This window comes from Cetorhinus maximus, chromosome 3, assembly GCF_964194155.1.
Source record: "Cetorhinus maximus chromosome 3, sCetMax3.hap1.1, whole genome shotgun sequence".
Taxonomy (NCBI): domain Eukaryota; kingdom Metazoa; phylum Chordata; class Chondrichthyes; order Lamniformes; family Cetorhinidae; genus Cetorhinus; species Cetorhinus maximus.
The window spans coordinates 152,343,921-152,370,228 of NC_135881.1; the positions used below are offsets into that span (position 1 = coordinate 152,343,921).

Genomic DNA, 26,308 nt, shown 5'->3' on the forward strand with positions numbered 1-26,308 from the left:
AGGGAACCACCAGGAAGAGATCACAGTGCGTACAAGCAGGTGCGTTTTGCACATGCACAAAAATCCAACATCAAAAATACAGGACAAAGCCTGTCCCGGCATCAATCAACCCAGGACATGGGGTGACCACCCCAAAATAAAATCTGGGACAGCTGGTCACCTTGCCTATTTCCATACTTATTAGTCATACTAGTTTCAGAAGAAAAGTTTTCACTCTACTTTCACTTTAAACTCAACAACACACATATGGAGAGCTCAATTAATTTATTTTTTTGTAGCTTTCATAGCTGAAGTCTTTACAAAGCTGTCATACAGAAGAGGAAGAGAGAAGATTCCAAATGGTTCCTCTCAATGATGTATCTGCTTAAAACGAAGTCCACAATAACCACATGTTCCAACTTTTGTGTCTTTGTCCTAATAAAGAAAGCAAAAAGTCAAGATGTTGTTCTATGCTCAAAATATTTAACCTGAGATTCAATTTACCAAATATCAAGGAGCAAATATTCACTTTACAATGATGTGCAATTTTATATGAAGGAGTGTGCTCATTTTGTCCAAAATCTAGTTATATTGTAGCATAATACAATGGATCCCCTTGTGATTTGAACTGAATATTGTTTTCGAAGCAAACTGAAGAAAGATTTGGTATGTAATGCAAGTTATAGATCACACTGTTTCATTTCACAGCAAGTGAACATAGGAACATAACATCAGGTCATTCAGTTGTGTGTGCTTCCTCTCCAATTCAATTAGATCATGGTTGATCTGTACCTCAAATCTGTTTACCTGCCTTAGCTCCATATCCCTTGACACCCTTGCCTAACAAAAATCTAGCAAACTCAGTCTTAAAAGTTCCAAATGTTCCAACATCTACAGGTTTCAGGGTAGACAATCCCAGATTTCTACTGCCCTTTGTAAAAGTGCTTCTTGATTTCTTCAGGCAGAAATTAAATTGCAGCCATTATAAGGATTAACAATTATTTTTAGTCATTCCATTAAAAATGTATGTTCTGAGGTGACTGAAATTAATTTCAAAGAAACATTAAGTGTGTTACACAGATCATTATATAAGTAAGGCTACAGCATCAAACAAACCAATTTTACATTATTCACCTTTTCATTTTAATATTTCCCAAGCCACAAATATTCTGTACTCAGCAGATAGGATTTTTCCAAGAATTGTCTCAGCTTGCTCCATTTCCTACTGCAATCTCAGGAAAAACAGAGGTCATGGGATAATTCCAGAGAAAACTGACCTCTCTAAAATAGCAATCTTGTTATTTGGTGATCTCACAGTTTTGTTCCATACTAATATTGATTCATAATAAATGAGTTTTTTTAAAAGATCATAAGCATAGCACATTTTTCACATTTCAACAAGGAATATATCTATGCAATCATATTGTCTATATAATCAGAGAATTTGAACCAATGCAAGTTAAGCACATTCTTGTCACATGTACTCTGCATGTGCACAGTAGTTTTATCTGTATACAAAGTCAATCAATTTTCTTTGCATGAGTCACATGCGTATTTGCAACTCAATACTCATTATTTAAATGTCAGGAACATTTATAACAGATTCCAACTTTCTACCATAAACATTTATAGAACACATATTGCAGCCAAATACTTACCAAGTTTATATACACCTTAGGATGTCCAAGGGCTCCGCCACCGCCATCACATGAAACTACTCTGTCTGATACCTCGGTTACTGGCTCCTCAGCTACTAAATCAATTGCAAAGCTTTCATTTACCTATCAAAATAAAATTGGAAGAGTACAAGGTTTGACATTTAACTTTAAGCAAAACAAATGTCAAAATTTCCTCAGAATTCACAAAGAAAATGTTCCATTTCTTGTACACATTTGTGATGTAATATGTTTGTGCACTTATGAGAAAATTACCAGTAATCCAATGATACAGCCTATTATCTAGAGTCTAAATCAAGAACAACATTTCAAATAAGTTTTACAAAAATGTATCTGGGTAAAGTTTCTGGTTTTGCACTCGGTGCAGATTTTTGACAGGCAGGATACATAGTTTTAATAGATAGAAAATTGTGATGCTATGGATTAGGAATGCTGACCTCAGTGCCCAAATTTTCAATATTGTTTCACGTCACAAACTCTTAAGCCGGGAGCGCTAAATAGTAAAAAAATTTCCCCATCCAGACAGCTATGAGTAGGACAAAAGTTGGTGTTATGTGGAGTACAACTAAGAGAGCACAACGTTTAAATTTCTTGATTGTGAAAAAAATGGTGGGTTTAACATGGAGTAAGTCAGAATGTAAAAGACTTTGGGAGGAGAGTCAGGTGGCAGATACAGTATAGTATGGAGAAAAGTGAGGAAAAACAAGGAATGGGAGTAGACACTCAATGCAAAGCTGTTGAAGGATGTGGAACAGGGAGTCCTAAGGGTTGAAATACATAATTATTTCTGAAAGTCTGATTACAGGTGGATGGAGCCTGGAAAAAGAACCAACAACATTTTAGGCTTCACAAATATGGACACATTACAAGAGGAAAGTGCTATCATAGATGTATACACAGCAGGAGTTATTCCATATTTAGCGAACTGTGCAATTTGGGCACCCCATTTTAGGAAGGACATTAGGAGCATAGTTTCACCCGAATTAAGCCGGGGATGCAAAATTGTAATTACGAGGAGAAACTCAAAATAATGGTAGAATTCCTGTTGCAGCAGAGAAGGCCATGTAGACATTGAATTAAGTGTTTTAAAATTATGTAGAACATCGATAAGGTTAATTAGGCTGTTTAAGGATTAGTGACGAAGAGGGAATCTGATAGAATAATTCAAATGATAAAAAGTTAGCTTCAATAATTTGGCTTCTAAGCTTTTGACACTAACAAGTGCAGCAAGAACATAAGAACATTGTGCACAGAATATAATTTTAAATCACTAAATTTCTGAGAACAATCTTGGGGCTTCATATGTTTGAAAGATGGGAAAATTGCTATAAATTTGCAAGTCACAATATTAAAAACAATACAACACAAAACAGTTGTGGTTAAATTCCAGAATTACTCTCCAGTAAAACTCCAGGATCACATGCATGTTCACTTAAAAAATTAGTTGCTTTGGCTAGTGCAAATAGATCTCAAGTCCCTGAAACTTGCTTGGAGTCTATACTTTTGAAAATGAAACTAGTAACTTACAAAAACCTATTTTGGTCAATATCCAAGGATACAGCATTGCTCAGAATTACAAATGGCACTGAGGTGATCACCCTTGGGTCAGATTTTATGATCAGCAGTGAATGATATTTGCTAGGCTTTCCTCCAAAGTTCCTATGGGGTTTTGCCCGAACTTGCTGTGAATGGGAAGTGATTTTGCTGCAGTACCTTCTACAGGGATCTAGGATGTGCGTTAAAAGGGTTAATAACTGTGTATCTTCTTAACCAATCAGATTGAAATATTGTGACAGTGGCATGCAGGGTCTGAATCAGGAAGTTTAAATTAAGAGTATTTATTTCAATGCCAAATCAGATATAGAAAGCAAAATGAAGAAAGGAAAAGAAAGATGGAATTAAGGGAGATAAAAAGGACAAAGGGAAGGTTAAAAATAAACTTTTTTTTAACAACAATGATAATTAAAATCTGAAGGAATGAAACTTCGCACTCAAAACTCATTCTGTTCTAGTTTGGCTGCTTGGCAGTAGTTATGACCTATCACTGTTAAAAATTTACTCATAGACAAGCCCCAACTTTTCTGGTGATCTTCATGTCTATCACATAAATGCAGCAGCATCAAGTAGTCTCGCAGTAAGATGCTGTTATAGTGAAGTCACTGGAGGAGCAGGACAACTCAGATGGAAGTTTCCTGATTTCTACATTTAAGTGAGCGGGAGTAATCATTAGAAGCTGCTGTCTGCTTTATACTTGATACAATGAGTGCTGTTATTATGACTGTTAATTTTCCCCAAAATCCTGGCCATTCTTTCTACCGAATAAATTCTGGCAAATTTTTTTCCCCAATTTTTTTAAAATAAACTTTTGAATGTTTATGTCCATAGATACCTGCTACATATTAAAAACATGAGAAATCACAATATTCTAATGGTATTACACTTGGCGATGGTACTGTTAGCATAACATTACATGACTCTAACTTAAGTGGCACACCGCCTGATGTTATATTACCATTAATCAACTATCTTAAATCTGTCTTCACAATTTTGATGCATTCCTTACTTGATCGATCAGGGTGTACTGCAAGAATGACTTCCTTAAGGAATTGCAGGGTCGTTGGTAAAAAGTGAGTAAAGTTATGTTTTCACATTATCCTCCAGGCACAAATTTTCAAAAGAAACAGAAGAGTCCAAATACCACTTTTTCTAAACTGTAAAGACATACTTTTGCAATAATGAATCCTACCAAGTAACTAATCACCCATCTGACACCCACTGGCTACAGCTAAGTGATTGGTTACTGAATCTATTGCAAGAGCCTGTCTGACCCAACAAAAAAAAAACTGGTGCACCCCCCCCATGAAGACAAATTCTGAGGTGGAACATCCACCCCATCCAATTAATTAGCTGAAATATTGGCTCAGCTGAAGAAGCTGACCACGATGCTCAACATGTCGCCTGTCTCCATTTCCCATTCAATCAAACCAAGAATCATCAACAGTACAAATTGTAAATTCAGGATCACATCATATTGTAATATTTGTACCTTATTATTTTGCCAATATTTCATAAATTCAGAATCTGACAGCTGTGCTTCCATGAACCCAATAACTGTAGTCCCTTAAATTAGGCATGGGTGGCAACAGCTGGTTCACAACAAGATTGTTGCTGCCTTGTGGTATTTAAAAAAAGCTCTGCTCCTGTAGGTTGGAGCAGTGAAAACACACTTCTTATATTCCTTGATTTTAGAAAGATGTCTACATTACCAAAAGGGATACTTTCAAGCTTTATGTACAGTGACAAGTGAGATGTTGACACTGCAGTTGGTAAACAGATGATGTGCTACAGTTAGCAGTACTAATGTCTAAGTAACTGACATTGGTGAGCAGCTTCACCTATTATATTGACAGAAATAACAGGCTAAAGAAAACTGGAAAAAAATACTCAAACACAGCTGAGACATGCAACTCACAACATTGTTAGAGGCTTAACACTTTCATCTGGCCATTTCCATCATAGAGATCACCCACAGTCTTGGTGTTGCAAAATAGTGTTTGGATATTACTTTCATCCATTGTGTGTAGATAATTAAAGATGAGAAACCAAGTAGCAGCAACAAAAATTATGCAATTAGCGTTTTAACCCATTAAAAAAAAATGTCACACCACATCACAAGAGAAAAGGTGGAAACCAAGCAGGAAAGGAGGAAATTAGTAGGCCCAGATTTTTAAAGGCAAGATGAGATGAAGCAAGGCAAAGCAGTTTAGGGGAGGAGAAGTAAGGAACTAGCAAAAGCCCACAGGCAAGAGGAACAGGAGGTGTGGCTTGCAAGATGTGCTTATAGAAGATCACACAAGGGCAAAACAAGCCTTGAAGGAATTTGAAAATGAGCAAAAGGATCTTAAAATTGATTTAGTAGGCACAGGAAATCACTGAAGTTGGTCAAGACCAAAGGTAATGAATATGCAAGACTTTGTGCAGGAGACAACTTGGGAAGCAGGAGTGCAGGGTTTGCTGAAATTCTTAAAAAGTGACAACAAACAAAGAGTATTTGAGAAATTTATCTTCAAGGTGATGAAGACATGGATTAAGCTTTCAGCAGTGAAGGAGGAAGATAGGGATAATAAAAGAACAATGTCCATAAGTGGAAAACAGTCTAGCTGCATGATCCACTTGGGACAAGATACAAAAACTCCAAAGTGAAATTTCCATCAACAGATTTCAGTATTATAGTTGATTTTATATATATATATATATATATATAGATATTGGGAGAGAAGTATTTTGCATGTTACAAAGTAGACTGTGTAATGAATATTCCTTGAGTGATGTTACCACACAATGAAAGGCATTTCAGCTTTCTGGATAATTAACAAAGTTATCAAATAATTCTCAATCAACATTAATATTGTTTCATAACCAAAGAAAGCATTGCAATCGCTGTTTTAAAAATGTTAAATCGGAGAATTAAGAAATTATTGAATTTTTCGAGGAGGTGGCTAGGTGCGTAGATGAGGGTAGTGGACTTGATGTAGTCTATATGGACTTCAGTAAGGTTTTTGACAAGGTTTTGCATGGGAGACTGGTCAAGAAGGTAAAAGCCCATGGGATCCAGGGCAATTTGGCAAATTGGATCCAAAATTGGCTTAGTGGCAGGAGGCAGAGGGTGATGGTCGAAGGTTGTTTTTGTGACTGGAAGCCTGTGTCCCGTGGCGTACTACATGGTTTGGTTCTGGGTCCCTTGCTCTTTGTAGTGTACATTAATGATCTAGACATAAATGTAGGAGGTATGATCAGTAAGTTCGCAGATGACACAAAAATTGGTGGTGTGGTAAATAGCGAGGAGGAAAGCCTTAGACTACAAGACGATGCAGGCGGGCTGGTCAGATGGGCAGAACAGTGGGAAATGGAATTTAATCCTTAAAAGTGTGAGGTGATGCATTTTGGGAGGACTAACAAGGCAAGGGCGTACACGATGAATGGTAGGACCCTAGGAGGCACAGAGGATCAGAGGGACCTTGGTGTGCACGTCCATAAATCCTTGAAGGCAGCAGGACAGGTAGATAAGGTGGATAAGAAGGCATATCGGATACTGGCCTTTATTAGTCGAGGCATAGAATATAAGAGCAGGGAGGTTATGATGGAACTGTTTAAAATGTTAGTTAGGCCACATCTGGAGTAGTGTGTGCAGTTCTGGTTACCACACTATAGAAAGGATGCGATTGCACTAGAGAGGGTGCAGAGGAGATTCACCAGGATGTTGCCTGAGTTGGAGTGTTTCAGCTACAGAGACTAGGTAGGCTGGGGTTGTTTTTCTTAGAGCAGAGGAGGCTGAGGGGGGGCCTGATTGAGGTGTATAAAATTATGAGGGGCGTAGATAGGAAGAAACTTTTCCCCTTAGTGGAGGGGTCAATATCCAGGGGGCATAGATTTAAGGTAAGGGGCAGGTGCTTTAGAGGGGATTTGAGGGAAAAAAAATTTCACCCAGAGGGTGGGGAGTTATCTGGAACTCACTGCCTGAAAGGGTGGTAGAGGCCGGAACCCTAACAACATTTAAGAAATATTTAGATGAACACTTGAAATGCCATGGCATACAAGGCTACGGGTCAAATTCAGTAAATTGGGATTAGCGTAGATATGGGCTTGACGACCAGTGCAGACACAATGGGCCTCTTTCCATGCTGTAAAACTCTATGACTCTATGAATAGCAGAAACCACGAAACCAAATCATGTTACAGTGCATCGTATAGAAATGCTTAAACATTACAAGATACCCCTGCTATTTAGTTGTATTCTAAAATTTACCTCAATTCTTTAAGTGTCAGAAAAAAAATTTACATATCCATTATTGTCAGGCTGCAGGATTTGCTGATGAATATACCCATTTCACAGACCCCTCCCATTTTTAATGTATGTAATTGCATCAAAAATTCACCTGGTTGCATCATGGAACCACATTAAAAGATTGACCTTTAAAGCAGGTTTACAATAACAAATTGTTTTAAAGCATTCTCCCAGCTAAGTGGAAAAAATTAAATTAAAGTTAAAAAAATTAAAATAGCACAAAGAAAGAGGTGAATAGAATTAAAATACGGATGACAGTGGCAGGAGATTTAAATATTTGCACTTTTATTTTTGATAAAATTGTGTTTTAGTACTAAAGCTAGTCCTAATATTTAAGTGACTTTACTAGTGTAATGAGAGTGCATATTGTAGTGTGGGAGTTGAAAACATGCAGAATTAGGAAGACAAATTTCCAGAGCCATCCAAATATCATGGGAACCTTGGGAAACTTACTTCTTTCCGTCGACCAACAAATCTGACACGTCTGTAATCATCCTCTTCATAAACCTGAAGCAAAAGAAAAATTGATTTTCTTAAACTATAAACATGAAGTGCAAATTTCATTATGTTGATCTTCATGAACTTTAGTATGTAACACATTCCATTCTGGAGGAGGGGAATGTAATCATTTTAATTTGGTTAGTATAATATCTACATTTCAAATAAATTGCAAATATTATGATTCGTATTGTCTAGACTTATATTGGAAGGAAGATTTTAAATCTTTAACAGAAACAGAAAATGCTGGAAATATTCAGCATCTGTGGAGAAAGCAGACAAGTCAACAGATCAGTTGTAACCCTCTATCAGAAAATAAGGTGGTTAATAAAATGGTAGCATTTGTAATCTTTTGCATTAGTACATTAAATAGTATAGGTCCATAGAACCATAGAAAATTACAGTGCAGAAAGAGGCCATTCAGTCTATAGTGTCTGTGCCGGCCAAAAAGAGACAAAAGAAACTAGCCGCTCATTTCAATCCCACTTTCCAGCATCTGGTCCGTAGCCTTGTAGGTTACAGCACTTTAGATGCAGATCCAGGTATCTTATAAATGAGTTGAGTGTTTCAGCCTCAACCGCCAACTTAGGCAATGAATTCCTGATACCCACCACCCTCTGGGTGAAAAAGTTTTTCCGCATGTCCCCTCTAATCCTTCTACAAATCACCTTAAATCTATGCCCCCTGCTAATTGACCCCTGAGCTAGGGGAAACAAATCTTTCCTGTCTACTCTATCTAGGCCCCTCATAATTTTGTACACCTCAATTAGGTCACCCCTTAGCCTCCTCTGTTCGGAGGAAAACAACCCTAGCCTATCCAATCTCTCCTCATCGCTGCAATGATCAACCCCTGGCAACATTCTTGTAAATCTCTTCTGCACTCTCTCCAGATTAATTATGTCCTTCTGTAATGTGGTGATCAGAACTCAACACAAAATTCCAGCTGTGGCCTAACCAGCATTTTGTACAGTTCCATCATTACATCCCTGCTTCTGTACTCAGTGCCTCGTCCAATAAAGGAAAGCATTTCATCTTTCTTGACCACCTGGTCCACCTGACCTGCCACCCATGGACATGCACTCCAAGGTCTCTCATTTCCTCAACCCCTCTCAATAACTTCCCGTTTATTGAGTATTCCCTTGCTTTGTTTATCCTCCTCAAAAGCATTACTCATACTTTTCCGGATTGAATTCTCCATCTGCCACTTCTTTGCCTACTCAACCAAACCATTCATATAATTCTGGAGTTGACAGCTATCCTCTTCACCATCAACTACACGGCCAAGTTTTGTGTCATCTGCAAGTTTCCTAATCATGCCTCCTATTTTTAAGTCTAAATCATTAATATATACAACAAACAGCAAAGGCCCCAACACTGAGCCCTGTGGAACATCACTGGAAATCATTTCCATTCGCAAAAACATCCATCAACCATTACCCTTTGTTTCCTGTCATTGAGTCATTTTGGATCCAAATTCCCACCTTCTCCTGTATCCCATGAGATCTCACTTTCCTGACCAGTCTGCCATGTGGGATCTTGTCAAATGCCTTATTGGGATCCATGTAGACAACCTCCACTGTACTACCCTCATCAATCCTCCTTGTTACTTACTCAAAAAAATTCTCTTAAGTTAGTAAGACACAATCTTCCCCTAACAAAACCATGCTGACTATCCCTCATCAATCCATGCCTTTCTAAGTGCCAGTTTATCCTGGTCTCTCAGAATTATTTCCCATAATTTTCCCACCACCGAAGTCAGACTGACCGGCCTATAATTTTCTGGCCTATGCCTCGCACCCTTTTTAAGTAATGGTACAATGTTTGCAGACCTCCGACCCTCTGTATCTAGTGAGGATTGGAAAATGATCGTCAGAGCACCCGCTATTTCCTCCCTGGCTTCCCTCAACAGCCTGGAATAAAATCTGTGATTTTTGGGTTTAACGTTTATGCTTTTTTGTAAAAGGGCATTTTAGTTAGAAAGAAGTGTTATATAAAGAAACCTGATAGTGGGGTGTGCTAAGTCCTGGATGTATTGCCCTCTGGTGTAGAATAAAGGAATCTTCTGGGTTTCTTTTTTTACATAGAAAGCTGGGGTTCAGAAGCCCTGGTGATTTATCCACTTCAAGGATGCCAGTCCCTCCACTCTCACTATGTTTATTATATCTAATATTTTACACTCCTCCTCTCTAAGCAGAATTTCTGCATCACCCCTCTCCTTAGTGAGGACAGAGACAAAGTACTCATTGAGAACCCTGCCCTCATCTTCTGCATCAACCCACAAGTTACAATGTACATCTCTGATAGGCCCTACCTTTTCCTTAGTTATTGGCTGGCTCTTAATGTATTGGTAAAACATATTAGGATTTTCTTTGATTTTATCTGCCAATGTTCTTTCGTATCCTTTCTCTGCTTTCCTAATTTCCATTTTTACTTCAACCTTGTGCTTTTTCTATGCTCCTCTAGACTTTCTACAGTATTAAGTCTTTTGTGACTGTCATAAGCTTTCTTCTGCTTTAGCTTGGCCTGTATGCTTCTGGATAACCAGGGAGTTCCAGATATGGCGGTACTACCCTTTTTCTTTGTGGGGACATGTCTACACTGTGCCCGTAGAATCTCGTCTTTGAATGCCTCCCACTGATTTGATACAGTTTTTCCTTCTAATAGCTATATCTAGGCTACTCTTGCCAGCTCACCTCTCAGCTTTGTAAGATTTGTCTTGCCCCAATTTAGAACTTTTATTCCTGCTCTGTCTTTGTCCTTTTCCAAAACGATGCTAAATCTAACTAGAAAATGGCTGCTATCTCCAAAATAGTCCAAATTGATAAAAATAATAAATGGTGTAAGTACCAGAGGTTTAATTCACAGCATATAACATTTTCTGTTTTTTGATTTAGATTTGACATTTGTAAATTTTTGCAAGTTGTTGTTGAAGCAACTAGGATAAATGCATTTAAGGAGAAGCTAGATGACACACAAGGGAGAAAGGAATAGTAAACATGGTTAAATGAAGAAGGAACGGGAAGAGGCTCGTGTGGAACAGAAAAACCGGTATGGACCTGTTGGATCGAATAGCCTGTTTCAGTAAATACTACGTAATACTATTCAAGAGTTCAAGAATCAGAGGTGAAGTTGTGTGGCCCTATCCTAAATTAATATTTGAGAAAATTGTTAAAATATCAGTTGCGTTCATGTGTTCCAACAGGCTGAATCTCATCTTAGCAGAATCTCTGTTTGAAGTTCATCTCTTCAAGCTTTAAACAGTCCTCATTGGAAGCGAACAGGAATCAATCCTGAGTCAAAGAAGTGGCTGGTTAAAACACAAAGTTTGTGAGGGCAGTATAAATGAGATTTGATTGTACCCCCCCCCCCACTCCTCAAAGTAAGAGTGCCAATACACACCTGCAGCAGATACCACTTACATGGTTAACAAAAAGTCAGGGATGATATAGTAATATATGCCAATCTGGAATAGTGTGACAAAGATTTAAGTCTTTCATGGGGTTTTGCTCTTTATATAAAAAACAGATGGAGAAATTTTCTCTGATTTTAAACATTCATTTTTTTCTGTCTAAAATCAGTACCAAAAATTTTCACATTAATTAGAAACAGTATTTCTTCCTCAAACTCAACTATCTCCACACAATAACACATTAATTGGTTATTTACCCAACTGTTTGTAAAACCCTACCACATAAAAAAAAATAGTTGCTGTTTCAATACATAGGTCACTAAACTTCAAGATAACCTTTTTGTGTGAAATGCTTAGAGATATTTCTGGAAAATATGCTAAGTGTCATCCTTTCTCCACCACCATCCCCTCTCCCTGCCCCCACCCACCACTCCAGCCCTGACCACCATCTCCCAACTAACACTGAAACCTTCTCCCAACCTTCATCTCATTAATTATTTTGGAAAAATTAGTAATTAAAGGTTTCTTTCTTAAATCTCAAGATATATATTTTAATATAGAGATATGAAGGGGTGGAATCAGAAAGAATAGGGCTGAAGGAATTTCACTGAGGTTTATATAGTAGTAAATGATGTAGATAAGATGATTCCAAAACATTACTTTAAGCTTAGTCAGGGCAGTACAGCACAAGGACATAAATTTAAAGCAGATGTTGGAAAGATGTCTTTACACAAAAAATGATAAACATTTGGAATAATCTACTAGGTAAGTTTGTGGAGTCAGAGAGATGGATGCCTTCTGAATTCTAGGGAGGAGGCTTCTATTAATCTCTTTGCAAACATGAGGTCATTTAAAGCAGAGCTGAGTGCTTTTAAAATTATACATTTTCCCTTAAAAGAGCTTCACAAATATGCCACCATATACATCATATACATGCACATCGTATGCATTCACATCTATGGTCAAATTTAAAAATCTTTGTTATACCTTGTATGAAAATAAGACAGTGTTCATCAATATTTCACAATTTATGCGCACACATTTTTAAAAGTGATTGAGTCGCACAAATTGATATGCAATAGATTGTACTTGTACTAAGCACCTCCTGATAATTTTAGCTTGAACCAAGGTGTATTTTCAGTTTATTTACCCAATTTTAGCACAAAATTTAAAAATCTGGAATATAATTATTACTGAACATTTTAGAAAACAATCACAATTGGAACTATAAAATTTCAAATCCAAATGTGGACATAGCACAGTTCCAAAAATCTGTCAGTTCATACTTTCCATGTATTCTACTTAAAATATATTTACCATCTCCAAACATTGCACCTTGCATGAAATTACTCAGAATTTAATTTTTTGACAATAATTAACACTACAATGTCTTATGACAGTGACAAAATACATTGTTCCTCCTAAAAAAAACACAACTGTTCCTCCTGCCTCTGTCTAACCATGTCCATGCAATGTACAGTTCTGTGGGAAGCAACTGCCTTCTAGTATCTCGCCCAAACAGCTTTTCTTCCTATCCAGGAGTCTCTGGACTATTCTGAGTCAACTCTGTCCTTGTCAGACATCCAAACATGGGCACTTTCAAGTAGGAGTCACTGAGTAGCGTTGGGTCAGCATATTTTCTCCTTCCTAGCCCAAGGACACTGAATACAACAGCTGCATCCCTACCATTCTTCTGGTTGAAATCAGCTGAAACACCACAAAGGGATTTTCTTGAACTCTATGCTTCAAATGTTACACCAGGCAGCGTATACCTATATAAAAGCAAAATACAGTGGATTTTGGAAGTCTGAAATAAAAACAGAAAATGCTGTAAAGACTCCACAGGTCTGGCGACATCTGGGAGAGAGAAACAGTTATTGTTTCAGGTCTGATGAAAGGTCACGACCTGAAATGTTAAGTCTGTTTCTCTCCACAGATGCTGTCAGACCCACTGAGTATTTCCAGCATTTTCTGTTTTTATTTCAGCATACCTACACATATTGGAGGAGCTCACAAGATAATGCTTGAAGGGAAGCTGAAGTGTAAACAGCGCTAGAATGAGACTGCAAGCTCCTCAGTTGTAAAATCAAACAGTTTGAAGAACTGAAAGAAACAACTGTTGTGTTCAAACATTAGGTGGCCACCACAAACTCCATTTTCTAGCCACCTACTTCTCTTTCTGGCAACTGTCTGAGGCTGAACCAGATCATTCAGAACTTTGATGAAACGTTTGACCAAGATGAGCTTCCAACCACATATCCTTTTGAAGTATAGCCATCATTTCATGGGTAAATCTAGCAGCCAACTTGCACACAGCAAAGTCAAGTGAAAAGCAAATGAATGAATGATTAGGCTACCTTCTTTTACTTGTTGGGAGTGCGGGAAGAGAGGAGGTTGGGGTGAAGGTTGGACAGGACAATTCCCTGCTCTTCTTCAAATAGTTCCAGGGATCTTTTATGTAAAGCGTGGAGTTCATGAATTTGTCAGGATGGACAGCAGGCCAGGACAAAGTAAAAAACATTTTACTCACCTTTAACTGCCGCACTCTAGAAAATCTATCACATCACAAACTAGAAAATGCAACATTAGAATGCTGAGACAATTTTTAGTATAATTGATGGACAGTTAAAGAACAAAACTTTTGATGATTTGGGAAGCAGGAATTGATTAAAGCAAAGGACTTGCTCTATAGTACAACCTAAGAAACTAGGAAATGTAAAACTGAGGTGTTACCACTAGCAGAAAAGTATAATGACAGAACAAGATACTTACAGGCAGTTTCTATTCTAAACATAGGCATAGCAATTTATAATGGAATCCCTGGACAATAGAAAACTGTATGCAGCCACAAAACCTTCTGCGGGGGCGGGGGATATGCGCGCGGTGGCGTAGTGGTATTGTCACTTGACTGGTAATCCAGAGACCCAGGATAATGCTCTGTGGACACAGGTTCGAACCCCACCACGGCAGATGGTGGAACCTATCTGGTTCACTAATGTCCTTCAGGGAAGGAAATCTGCCATCCACACCTGGTCTGACCTACACATGACTCCAGACCCATAACAATGTGGTTGACTCTTAACTACCCTCTGAAATGGTCTAGCAAGCCACTCGGTTGTATCAAACCACTAAAAAGAAAAGTCTGAAAGGAATAGAACTGGACAGACCACTGACATCGCACTGTGAGTATACCTATGCCACATGGGCTGCAGCAGTTCAAGAAGGCCACCTTCTCAAGGGCAATTGGGGATGGGCAATGACATCCTCATCTAATGAATTAAAAAAAAGTTGCTGCTTCATCTGTGACCTGCTCTTGATCATAAAGTCAGGAATGGCGCTGAATGCTGATGATTCTAGAGTATTCAGTTCCATTCACAAAGTTCAGCGGCAATAAAGTCAATCACACCAGCCTACAGCTGTATTTGAATAACATTCAGGCTCGAGTTAAAAAGTGGCAGGTAACATGTGCGCCACATAAATGCTAAGCAATGACCATGTTGAAGAAAAGGTCCAACCAGCACCGCTTATCTATCACAGAGCCTCTATCACCAATATCCTGGGAATCCTAACTAGAAGCCTAACTGAACCAGACCCATCAACACTGTGGTTATAACAGGGCAAGTTAATATTCTGTGATGAATAGCTCACCTCTCAATGCTCCTCCACCATCTCAAGGCTCAAGTCACAAAACTGATGGAATACTTAACACTTTCCTTGATGGAAGTAGCTATACAACACTGAAGAAACTCTTCATTCCAGACAAAGCAGTTCATTTTATCTGTGTCCCTGGACTCAATATCCACATTTTACGTTGTCAACACATTGTGCTTGCAGTGTGTAGTATCTAAGGATGCACTGCAGCAACTCACTAAGCTTAATTGAACAGCACCTCCATACCCTATGATTTCTACCACTGTGAGGAAGAAGTGCAGCAACGCCATGGGAAAAGCATCACCTCCAGTTCTACTTTAAGTATACACCATTCTGATGTACACATATCACTATTCCTTCATCGCTGGGTCAAAATCCTGGAATTCCCTATCTAACACCATGTGGGGGCACCATTACCACAAAGACTGCAGCAGTTTAGTGTGATGATTACCTTAGGATAGGCAATTAAGGATAACTATTAGGTGCAGCTTTGCCAGCATCATTCACATCCTAGAGACAATTTTAAAAATATAGTTAGTCTTACAACAAAATAACTTCTCTTATTTATTTTGACTAACCATAAATTTGCTGAAAACATGATTTTAATATGGACTACTTTTCAAAGTGGATGCAAAATTTAAATTGGCAGCTCTGGACGCCATTAATTCCCTCCTTAAACATTCTGGAAGTTTTAAAATATGCAGAGGTTTTGTACCAGCATATTTCAATATAATGTGTAGAGGCAGTGCAATAACAACATTTCGCATTATATTCTAGAAATGCTCATAGTAACAGAAATACTATACCATTCCAAGCCTGCAAAACATACAATAAATAAAGTAAAATGAAGATAGTGTTGTAACTCTTTACACGTTCTGACAAGTAATTTCTTACTGTGGAATAAAGTAGTGGGCAGAAGGATGGTGCCCTTAATGAGGCTTTTAGACCATTTTAGACTAGGATGTATTGGTGTATATTAAATTACTGGAAGCTGGAAACCTTTAATAAGTAGATTACATACACATTACCAAGTGTGCCTATTAAGGAAAGTATCTGGAATTACGTATAGGTGTTGCTATTCCCCAAAAGTAATTTGTCAGCGCAATAGGATTCTAATAAATATCCAACAGGACACTGTTTGTGTAAACTTGGTTTTTCAACTAAACATCGCCTTTGGGTATGAGATGCTTTGCAGTAACAGATTTGGAATTTTAGAATTTAATTAGGTTTGGGGGACTCAGGGACTGGGTTTTGCAATGAGCTACAACACTGCTCTTTCAACCTTAGGGATTGGGTTTGAAATTAATCCAGATTTTTGAACAAAAGTGGTGTGGGTCTGACAAAGAAATGAGTTGAGGTGCTCTCAGGTCACAGTCTGCATGGATCAACATTGTCAGTTTACAGGTTTGCAATTTAACTTATGCATGGCTAGTGTGAAAAATGAAGGTGGTTGCACTGGAATAGCAAGGCAGCACTGATTTTATAAAGCTGTGTTTCAACTGTGACAAAAACGCCTTTGCTCTACTTCTACCACATAGTATACCTGACTTGAAAGTGTTCAATCCTCTCACAAGGCACCAGAAATGGAAAAATGCTCAATTTCCTAGCACAATGAGGGAACAGTAACATTGTGCTTATATTGCTGACCTAGCAATCCAAAGGCCTGGATAATGTTCTGGAGACAAGTTCAAATCCCACCATGGCAGCTGATGAATTTAAATTTAGTTAATTAAGAAAAAATCTGGAATAAAAAGCTAGTATCGATAATGGTGACCATGTAACTGACAGATTGTCATAAAAACCCTTTAATTATTTTGAAACAAGTTGTGAAGCTTTGTAATCTAATTAAAATCTGCTATTTTTCTTCTTGCTACTGTTTAATATTACTAATTAAACCTGATTTGTAGTTTCAGCTTGATTAGTATTAAGCCATTATTATATAGGCAAACATGAAAGCACATTTTCACACAGCAAGTCCCATAAACAGCAAATGAATGATCAGGTAACTTATTTTTTAGATGAGTGAGAAATGCCGGACAGACCACCCCACCCCCCGCACCCACTCCTACCCCTTCAAATAGTCCCATAGGGATTTTTACATCAACTTTAGTAGATAGACAGGGCCTCTATTTAACTTCTCATCTGAAAGATGGCACCTCAGGCAATGCAGCACTCATTCAGTGGCTGCAGGGTAGTGTCAACGTAGACTAGGACCTCAAGTCCACAGCGAACTTGATTCCACAACCTTTTGATTCAGTGCTCAGAGTGTTACCAACACAGCCAAATTGACACTGAGCTCGAAATCACCCCAACCTAGACACTATGTGCATAAGGCAAAGTTGTAAAGGGTAATGAACATAAGAAATAGGAGCAGGAGTAGGGCATTTGGTCCCTGCTTTAAGTTACCCTGCTTAAAGTCGTTCCAATTTAATACTGCAGTTTATAGGGCCGGTATTTGCTTATAGCATCTTGATTTTCACATTAATGTCGTTTTGCACTGGGTGTGAAATGGGGTTGTGAGATCTGGTCACCGCCATTTTGAAGCAAGTGTGAGAAGCGTTTATTAGCACTCGAACGATCCACACAGCTCTGTGCATAGAATATCCAAACCAATAGGATTTTTACAAGGAGTTGAAACCTGGGAATGCTCATTGCTGTGCAGAACAGGTCCATTTCTTGACTCTGCAAGCCAATTTTAACTTTGGAAGCTCAGATGTGCCTGCTATGGAGCTTTACATCGAGTGAAGCAGAGAGGCCATTTTAAAATCTGTGAGAGAGAGGCAATTGCTACTACACACAGGTAATAGTGCCTTCCTTGTTTCAGGGCTCGTTTGGGTGAAAAATACATTTATCCCACAAGAGGCTGACTCTGTAATCTTCTGATTAAGTTTGGAGCCCCCGAGTCTGGCCCTTGTTCAATTTTGCAGCATGTGAGGCAGAGGCCATTTTAAAGTCCTTTGAGATTGTTTCAGAGTTGTGATTTAGTGCTCAATCCCTTGGAATCACTCAAATATGAGTCAGAAACACCCAGCAAATGATGGTAGTGAATTTGCTGCTGCTAAGAAAACAAGAAGAGCTATCACCTTTGCAATGAAATTGGAGCTTTTAAAACATTTTGAAGCCAGAGAACGAGCAGTCGACATTGGGAGAACAATCTGTAATAATGCTGGAAAAAATCCAAGTGTGCAAAGCATTAAACCTCGAATTGCTAGCAGGGTAAGTCGAACTAGAAGCAGCATCATGGAGAATATGGAAAGACTCTTGGATTAAAGATCAAAACCAGCGCCAGCTGCCTCTTAGTTTGATGGTTATCCAAGCAAAAACTAAAAGCCTGTATGATGACTTGCAGAAGTAGCAGTGTGAGAGTTCACAGTTGGAAAGTTTCAATGCTAGTCATAGGTGGTTCAAGCGTTTTAAGAGGCATTCCTATCTGCATAACATTAAAGAGACCAGTGAAGCCAGGATGACAAAAGTTATAGCACAGGATGTTGCCATATTACAAATCAGCACTGACAATGTGAAACTGGAGGTTGTTGACAGCTTCACATATCTCGGCTCCACAATCACCAGCAATCTGTCACTTGATGCTGAAATCAACACGCACATTGCAAAAGCTGCAGCTGTTATGACCAAGCTGAGCAAGAGAGTGTGGAACAACAGCAACCTGAGTGAGAACACCAAACTCTGAGTCTACCAAGCCTGCATCTTCAGTGCACTCCTCTACAGTAGTGAGACTTTGACAATAAATGCTAGACAGTAGAAAAGGCTGAACGGTTTCTACCTTTTGTGTCTCAGACATATCACTGGTATCTCTTGGCAGGACAAGGTCACTAAATCAGAGGTCCTGGGACACACTAATTCCATCAGCATACACTCATTGCTAAGCCAATGACGTCTGCGCTGGTTCAGCCATGTTCATTGGATGGATGACCAAAACAAGCACCTCACCGTGATTTCATATCCAATGCTAAATGTCAGATACTTTTTGGATTCTTGTATCACAACAAAACCAAACACTGCTCTGTTTCTAGCCGTTTGTTTTTAAAACCAAAACCACACTGTAGCAACGCAAAATGCATAGTGCATTATTCTATCAAACATGCTTAAGAGTGACACTTTGTTTGATGAACCATAAAAAAATTGGTAATCACTCCTAGTAGGTACAGGATACCACATGCAGCTGGCAAACAAAAGAAACTGAAGACATTAGAAATATCAAAACCATTTTTAAAAAAGGAATCACACAAACTCCAATGTGCTTTTCATCCAAGATATTAGGATGTATTATTAAACCCAAGTAATAAACTGAGTCCTACAGCTTAGGGAGATTTATTAGTCTATACTGGCATAACACATTTTGTCAGGAAAACAGATTTTAAAAAATTCATCTATCCTCAGCAGTCCTGGCTAAGGGGAGTATGAAAAACCGGCTTGAAGTTGCTGCTGTTGATTGTTAGCTAGTGAGCCTAGCTTGGGAAAGTTCATGTGGGCATCAAAGGAGAACAGGACAGGGACCAGAGACACACACTGGACCAGTAACTTCGGGCCAGGAAGGTGGAGAATCACCATCAGAAAAGGAAAACAGTGAAGGAAAAAACTATCAACAAAAGCTCAGCAAGCCATCTTCGGTGCCCCGAACCACACCCCCACAGCATTTGCACAACCCCCAAGTCTCTAATACCTCTCTGCAGCTCCCACTGCCTCTCCTCTCCTCCAACATTCCACTGCCCCTTTTAACCCTCCTCCCCATCTCCCTCCCACCTCCATCCCCACTACTACCCCCACCAACCAACCTCAAACCCCCACTCTCTTCCCCACCCCAGCCCGCAATTCACCCTCTCCCCATTCCCTCTACCCACTGCCCAACCCCACAACTCACCCTCTCCCTACTCAACTCCCATTTCCCCTCTCCACAGCCCCAATCACCCAATTCCGCTCTCCCCACCCACATCACCAACTGCCACTCTCCCCACCCACACCAACCAATCCCCCCTCACCACACTCCCCCATCCCCCTCCCTCTCCCCCAAACTTCTTCACCCTCCGCCTTCTCTCACCTCCCCAAATCCCTTGCCCCTCCCTGCACTCCCCTTTCCTCCTCCCCAGTCTCAACCTCCCCAATCCCAATTCTCCCCCTCCCCCAGCCCCGTCTCCGTTACCCTTCTTCCCCCACCCCCCATCTGCCCCCACTCCCCATCCTCCCACAACCCCCTCCTCCAACCCCCTTCCACCCCCTCGATCCCCATCTCCCCCAAACCCCAGTCATGCCCCATTCCCACTCCTTCCCCAACCACCATCTCCCCAACCCCCTCCACCAATGCACACTCCCTTCCCTGTCTCCCCCAACCCCCAGTCCAGCCTACCCCGACCTCCACTCCGCTCAACCCCCAACCTCCACTCTGCCTAACCCCCTTGCTCCCAGCTGCCCCAGCCCTCTCACGCCCCGCTCCCCCAGCACCCTCGCTCCCCCCAACCCCAACCCCCTCGCTCCACGCTCCCCCTCCCAGCCCCCCACCCCCATTTCCAAAGCTCCCTACCCCCTCCCAACCACCCCTACCCCATCCCAACCCCCCTACCCCCATCCCCCTACCACCACCCCTCCCCCTGCCACCCCCCATTCCGCCACCACACCCTCGCCCTACCACCCCCACCATTCCTCCTCCCACCCCACCCGCCTCCCCTCTACCACCCTCCCCCTCCAATCCCCCTTCCCCTTCCCTCCCCGTACACCCCTCCCCCTACCCCCCTCCAATTCCTACCCCCCTCTCCCTACCCCCTCCCCGTACACCCCTCCCCCTCCAACACACCTCCTACACCCTCCCCCTCCAACACCCCTCCTAGCCCCCTCCAACACCCCTCCTAGCCCCCTCCAACACCCCTCCTAGCCCCCTCCAACACCCCTCCTAGCCCCCTCCCCCTCCAAAACCCCTCCTAGCCCCATCCCCCTCCAACACCCCTGCCCCCCACATCACTTCACTCCCCCTCTTCCCCCTCCACCCACTCCCCTCTTCCCCCCACCCCCCTCACCCCTCCTATCCCCCTACATCCTACCCCCCTCCTCCCCCTCACCCCTCCTACCCCTCACCCCTCCTACCCCCCTCCTCCCCCTCACCCCTCCTACCCCCCTTCTCCCCCTCACCCCTCCTACCGCCCTCCTCCCCTTCACCCCTCCTACCCCCCTCCTCCCCCTCACCCCTCCTACCGCCTTCCTCCCCCTCACCCCTCCTACCATTCTCCCCCTCACCCCTCCTCCCCCTCACCCCTCCTAACCCCCTCCTCCCCCTCACCCCTCCTAACCCCCTCCTCCCCCTCACCCCTTCTACCCCCCTCCTCCCCCCCTCCTCCCCCTCACCCCACTCACCCCTCCTACCCCCCTCCTCCCCCTCACCCCTCCTACCCCCCTCCTCCCCTCACCCCTCCTACCCCCCTCCTCCCCTCACCCCTCCTACCCCCTCCTCCCCCTCACCCCTCCTACCCCCCTCCTCCCCCTCACCCCTCCTCCCCCTCACCCCTCCCGCTACACCCCACCTACCCCCCCTACACCCCACCTAGACCCCCTCCCCCTACACCCCACCTACCCCCCCTACACCCCACCTAGCCCCCCTACACCCCACCTACCCCCCCTACACCCCACCTACCCCCCCTACACCCCACCTAGCCCCCCTACACCCCACCTACCCTCCTCCCCTACACCCCACCTACCCTCCTCCCCCTACACCCCACCTACCCTCCTCCCACTACACCCCACCTACACCCACTCCCCTTACCCCCCAGCCCCCTACACACCACTGACCCCCCTCCCCTACAGCCCACCTACCCTCCCTACACACCACCTACCCCACACCCACCTTCCCCCCCCTTCCCCACCCAACCTTCCGCCCCCCATTCCCCCCCACTTCCAACCCCCACACACCCCACCTTCCCCCCCCAACCCCCACACACCCCACCTTCCCCCCCCAACCCCCACACACCCCACCTTCCCCCCCAACCCCCACTTCCAACACACCCACACCCCACCTTCCCCCTCCCCCACCCCCACTTCCAACCCCCCCGCACCCCACCTTCGCCCCAACCCCACCCCCACTTCCCCCCTACCCCACCCCCACTTCCCCCCCTACCCCACCCCCACTTCCCCCCCTTCCCCCACCCCACTTCCAACCCCCCCGCACCCCACCTTACCCCCTACCCCACCCCCCCTCCCTCTCCTCAAACCAACCCCCCCTCTCCTCAAACCACCCCGCCCCCCTCTCCTCAAACCACCCCCCCTCCTCAAACCACCCCCCCCCTCAAACCACCCCGCCCCCCCTCCTCAAACCACCCCCCCTCCCCAAACCACCCCCCTCCCCCCTCTCCTCAAACCACCCCCCCCTCCCCCCTCTCCTCAAACCACCCCCCCTCCCCCCTCTCCTCAAACCACCCCCCCACCCCCCTCTCCTCAAACCACCCCCCCTCCCCCTCTCCTCAAACCACTCCCCCCTCCTCAAACCCCCCCCCCTCTTCAAACCACCCCCCCTCCCCCCTCTCCCCAAACCACCCCCCTCCCCCCTCTCCTCAAACCACACCCCTCCCCCCTCTCCTCAAACCACCCCCCCTCTCCTCAAACCACTCCCCCCTCCCCTCAAACCACTCCCCCCTCCCCCCTCTCCTCAAACAACTCCCCCATCCCCCCTCCCCCCTCTCCTCAAACCACTCCCCCCTCCCCCCTCTCCTCAAACCACCCCCCCTCCCCCCTCTCCTCAAACCACTTCCCCCTCCCCCCTCTCCTCAAACCACCCCCCCTCCCCCCTCTCCTCAAACCACCCCCCCTCCCCTCAAACCACCCCCCCTCCCCTCAAACCACCCCCCCTCTCCTCAAACCCCCCCTCCTCAAACCCCCCTCTCCTCAAACCCCCCCTCTCCTCAAACCACCCCCCCTCCCCCCCCTCCTCAAACCACCCCTCCTCAAACCACCCCCCCTCCCCCTCTCCTCAAACCACCACCACCCCCCCTCCCTCTCCTCAAACCACCACCACCCCCCCTCCCTCTCCTCAAACCACCACCACCCCCCCTCCCTCTCCTCAAACCACCACCACCCCCCCTCCCTCTCCTCAAACCACCACCACCCCCCCTCCCTCTCCTCAAACCACCACCACCCCCCCTCCCTCTCCTCAAACCACCACCACCCCCCTCCCTCTCCTCAAATCACCACCCCCCCTCCCTCTCCTCAAATCACCACCCCCCCTCCCTCCCTCTCCTCAAACCACCACCACCCCCCTCCCTCTCCTCAAATCACCACCCCCCCTCCCTCTCCTCAAATCACCACCCCCCTCCCTCCCTCTCCTCAAACCACCACCACCCCCCCTCCCTCTCCTCAAACCACCACCACCCCCCCTCCCTCTCCTCAAACCACCACCACCCCCCCTCCCTCTCCTCAAACCACCACCACCCCCCCCTCCCTCTCCTCAAACCACCACCACCCCCCCCTCCCTCTCCTCAAACCACCACCACCCCCCCCTCCCTCTCCTCAAATCACCACCCCCCCTTCCTCCCTCTCCTCAAACCACCACCACCACCCCCTCCCTCTCCTCAAACCACCACCACCACCCCCTCCCTCTCCTCAAACCACCACCACCACCCCCTCCCTCTCCTCAAACCACCACCACCCCCCCTCCCTCTCCTCAAACCACCACCACCCCCCCCTCCCTCTCCTCAAACCACCACCACCCCCCCCTCCCTCTCCTCAAACCACCACCACCCCCCCTCCCTCTCCTCAAACCACCACCACCCCCCCCTCTCCTCAAACCACCACCACCCCCCTCCTCCTCAAACCACCACCACCACCCCCTCCCTCTCCTCAAACCACCACCACCACCCCCTCCCTCTCCTCAAACCACCACCACCCCCCCCTCCCTCTCCTCAAACCACCACCACCCCCCCTCCCTCTCCTCAAACCACCACCACCCCCCCCTCCCTCTCCTCAAACCACCACCACCCCCCCTCCCTCTCCTCAAACCACCACCACCCCCCCCTCCCTCTCCTCAAACCACCACCACCCCCCCCTCCCTCTCCTCAAACCACCACCACCACCCCCTCCCTCTCCTCAAACCACCACCACCCCCCCCTCTCCTCAAACCACCACCACCCCCCCCTCCCTCTCCTCAAACCACCACCACCCCCCCTCCCTCTCCTCAAACCACCACCCCCCCCCCTCTCCTCAAACCACCACCCCCCCTCCCTCCCTCTCCTCAAACCACCACCACCCCCCCCTCCCTCTCCTCAAACCACCACCACCACCCCCTCCCTCTCCTCAAACCACCACCACCCCCCCCTCTCCTCAAACCACCACCACCCCCCCCTCCCTCTCCTCAAACCACCACCACCCCCCCTCCCTCTCCTCAAACCACCACCACCCCCCCCTCTCCTCAAACCACCACCCCCCCTCCCTCCCTCCCTCCCTCTCCCTCCTCAAACCACCCCCCCCCCCCTTCACTACCTCCCTCCCCGCCTGCCCAATCTGGGCCTTTTCTTTTACCTGTCCTGTGTGTGTTACTTTCTCCCCAGCCCGAGGGATGGCAGTGCCGACAGCGGCTGTTCCCGGGAGCGACCGAGTCATGAGCCGGGCGGCCAAGCTCGGCAGGAATTTGCTGTTTAAGAGCGAGAGGCGCAAACCTGCGGCGGCGGCCATTATGGTCACCTTCAGAAATCGGGCGGAGACAGCATCCCGCTGGGTCCTAGCGCCCGCGTAACCTGAATGCTAACCTTCCTGAATTTCCAACAGGTCTAGCAGCACGTCGGAGCGGTAAAACTGTCCAAAATTTAGAATTCAAATTGAACAAATATTGCCTAAACCGCAGATAATTGTGTTTTACTCTTTCATGACATATGAATGCAGCTGTCAAGGCCATCATTTATTGATATCTATCGAAGACAGGATTGTGTGTGACTTGGAAGGCTGAGTGGCAGCATCCCCTGTCCTTATTCGTCTGGGTGGTAGAGGTCACAGATTCGAAAGGTGCTGTCTAAGGAGCCTTGGTGAGTTGCTGCAGTGGTTGTAGCTGGTACACACCGCTGCTACTATGCGCTGGTGGTGGAGTGAGCGGAATGAGCATGTTTTTTGCTGGTGAATATGGTACCAATCAAGTAGGCTGTTTTGTCCTAGATGCTGTCAAGTGTTATGCCTGTGATTCCCAGAAGCTCGAAATAAAGACAGTTTTAGACACAAAATGATGGAGCTTCCTTCCAATGTATTTCACAGATCTCACCACGCAGACTGATACATTGTTGCTCAATGTACATGTGAACATACAAACAAAGAGCAGGAGTAGGCCATTCGGCCTTCGAGCCTGCTCTGCCATTTAATAAGATCATGGCTGATCTGATAGTAACCTCAAATCTGCATCTCGCCTGCACCCACCTCCCCATAACCTATCACCCCCTTGCTTACCAAGAATCTATCCACCTCTGCCTTAAAAATATTCAAAGACTCTGCTTCCACTTCCTTTTCAGGAAGAGAGTTCCAAAGACTCACAACCCTCTGAGTGAAAAGATTTCACCTCATCTCTGTTTTAAATGGGTAACTCCTTGTTTTTAAACAGTGACCCCTAGTTCTAGATTCACCCATAAGAGGAAACATCCTCTCCACATCCACCCTGTCAAGACCCCCCCCAAGGATTTTATATGTTTCAATCAAGTCACCTCTTACCTTTCTAAACTCCAATGGATAGAAGCCTAGCCTGTCCAGCCTTTCCTCATAAGACAACCCGTCCATTCCAGGTATTAGTCTGATAAACCTTCTCTGAACTGCTTCCAACGCATTTACATCCTTCCTTAAACAAGGTGACCAATACTGCACACAGTACTCCAAATATGGTCTCACTAGTACTCCAATAGGTTGGTTAAACATGATTTCCCTTTCACAAAACCATGTTGACTCTGCCTGATTACTTTGAACTTATCCAAGTGCCCTGCTATAGCTTCTTTAATAATTGCTTCTAACATTTTCTCTATGACAGATGTTAAGCTAACTGACCTGTAGTTGCCCGCTTTCTGTTTCCCTCCCTTTATAAATATTGGAGTTACATTTGTTATCTTCCAATCTAATGGAACCGTTCCTGAAGCTAGGGAGTTTTGGAAAATTAAAACCAATGCATCAACTATCTCGCTGGCCACTTCTTTTAAGACCCTAGGATGAAGTCCATCAGGATCTGGGCACTTGTCAGCCCACAGTAGTATAAGGGTCTGAGTACAGTATCACCCTCACTTAAGGCTATGA

The 26,308-nt window shown here is 44.3% G+C and overlaps 1 protein-coding gene across 1 annotated transcript; it reads right to left on the minus strand.

The window, feature by feature from the left end:
- Positions 1–247: 247 nt before the first annotated feature.
- On the minus strand, positions 248–25,021 carry ndufs6 (NADH:ubiquinone oxidoreductase subunit S6). The gene is made up of 4 exons (XM_078539109.1): positions 24,569–25,021; positions 7,954–8,007; positions 1,638–1,760; positions 248–414 (listed from the first exon to the last, which is right to left on the minus strand). Exons 1-4 carry the CDS (start codon positions 24,719–24,721, stop codon positions 349–351), a joined length of 396 nt encoding a protein of 131 aa, XP_078395235.1. The 5' UTR covers positions 24,722–25,021; the 3' UTR covers positions 248–348.
- Positions 25,022–26,308: the final 1,287 nt, after the last annotated feature.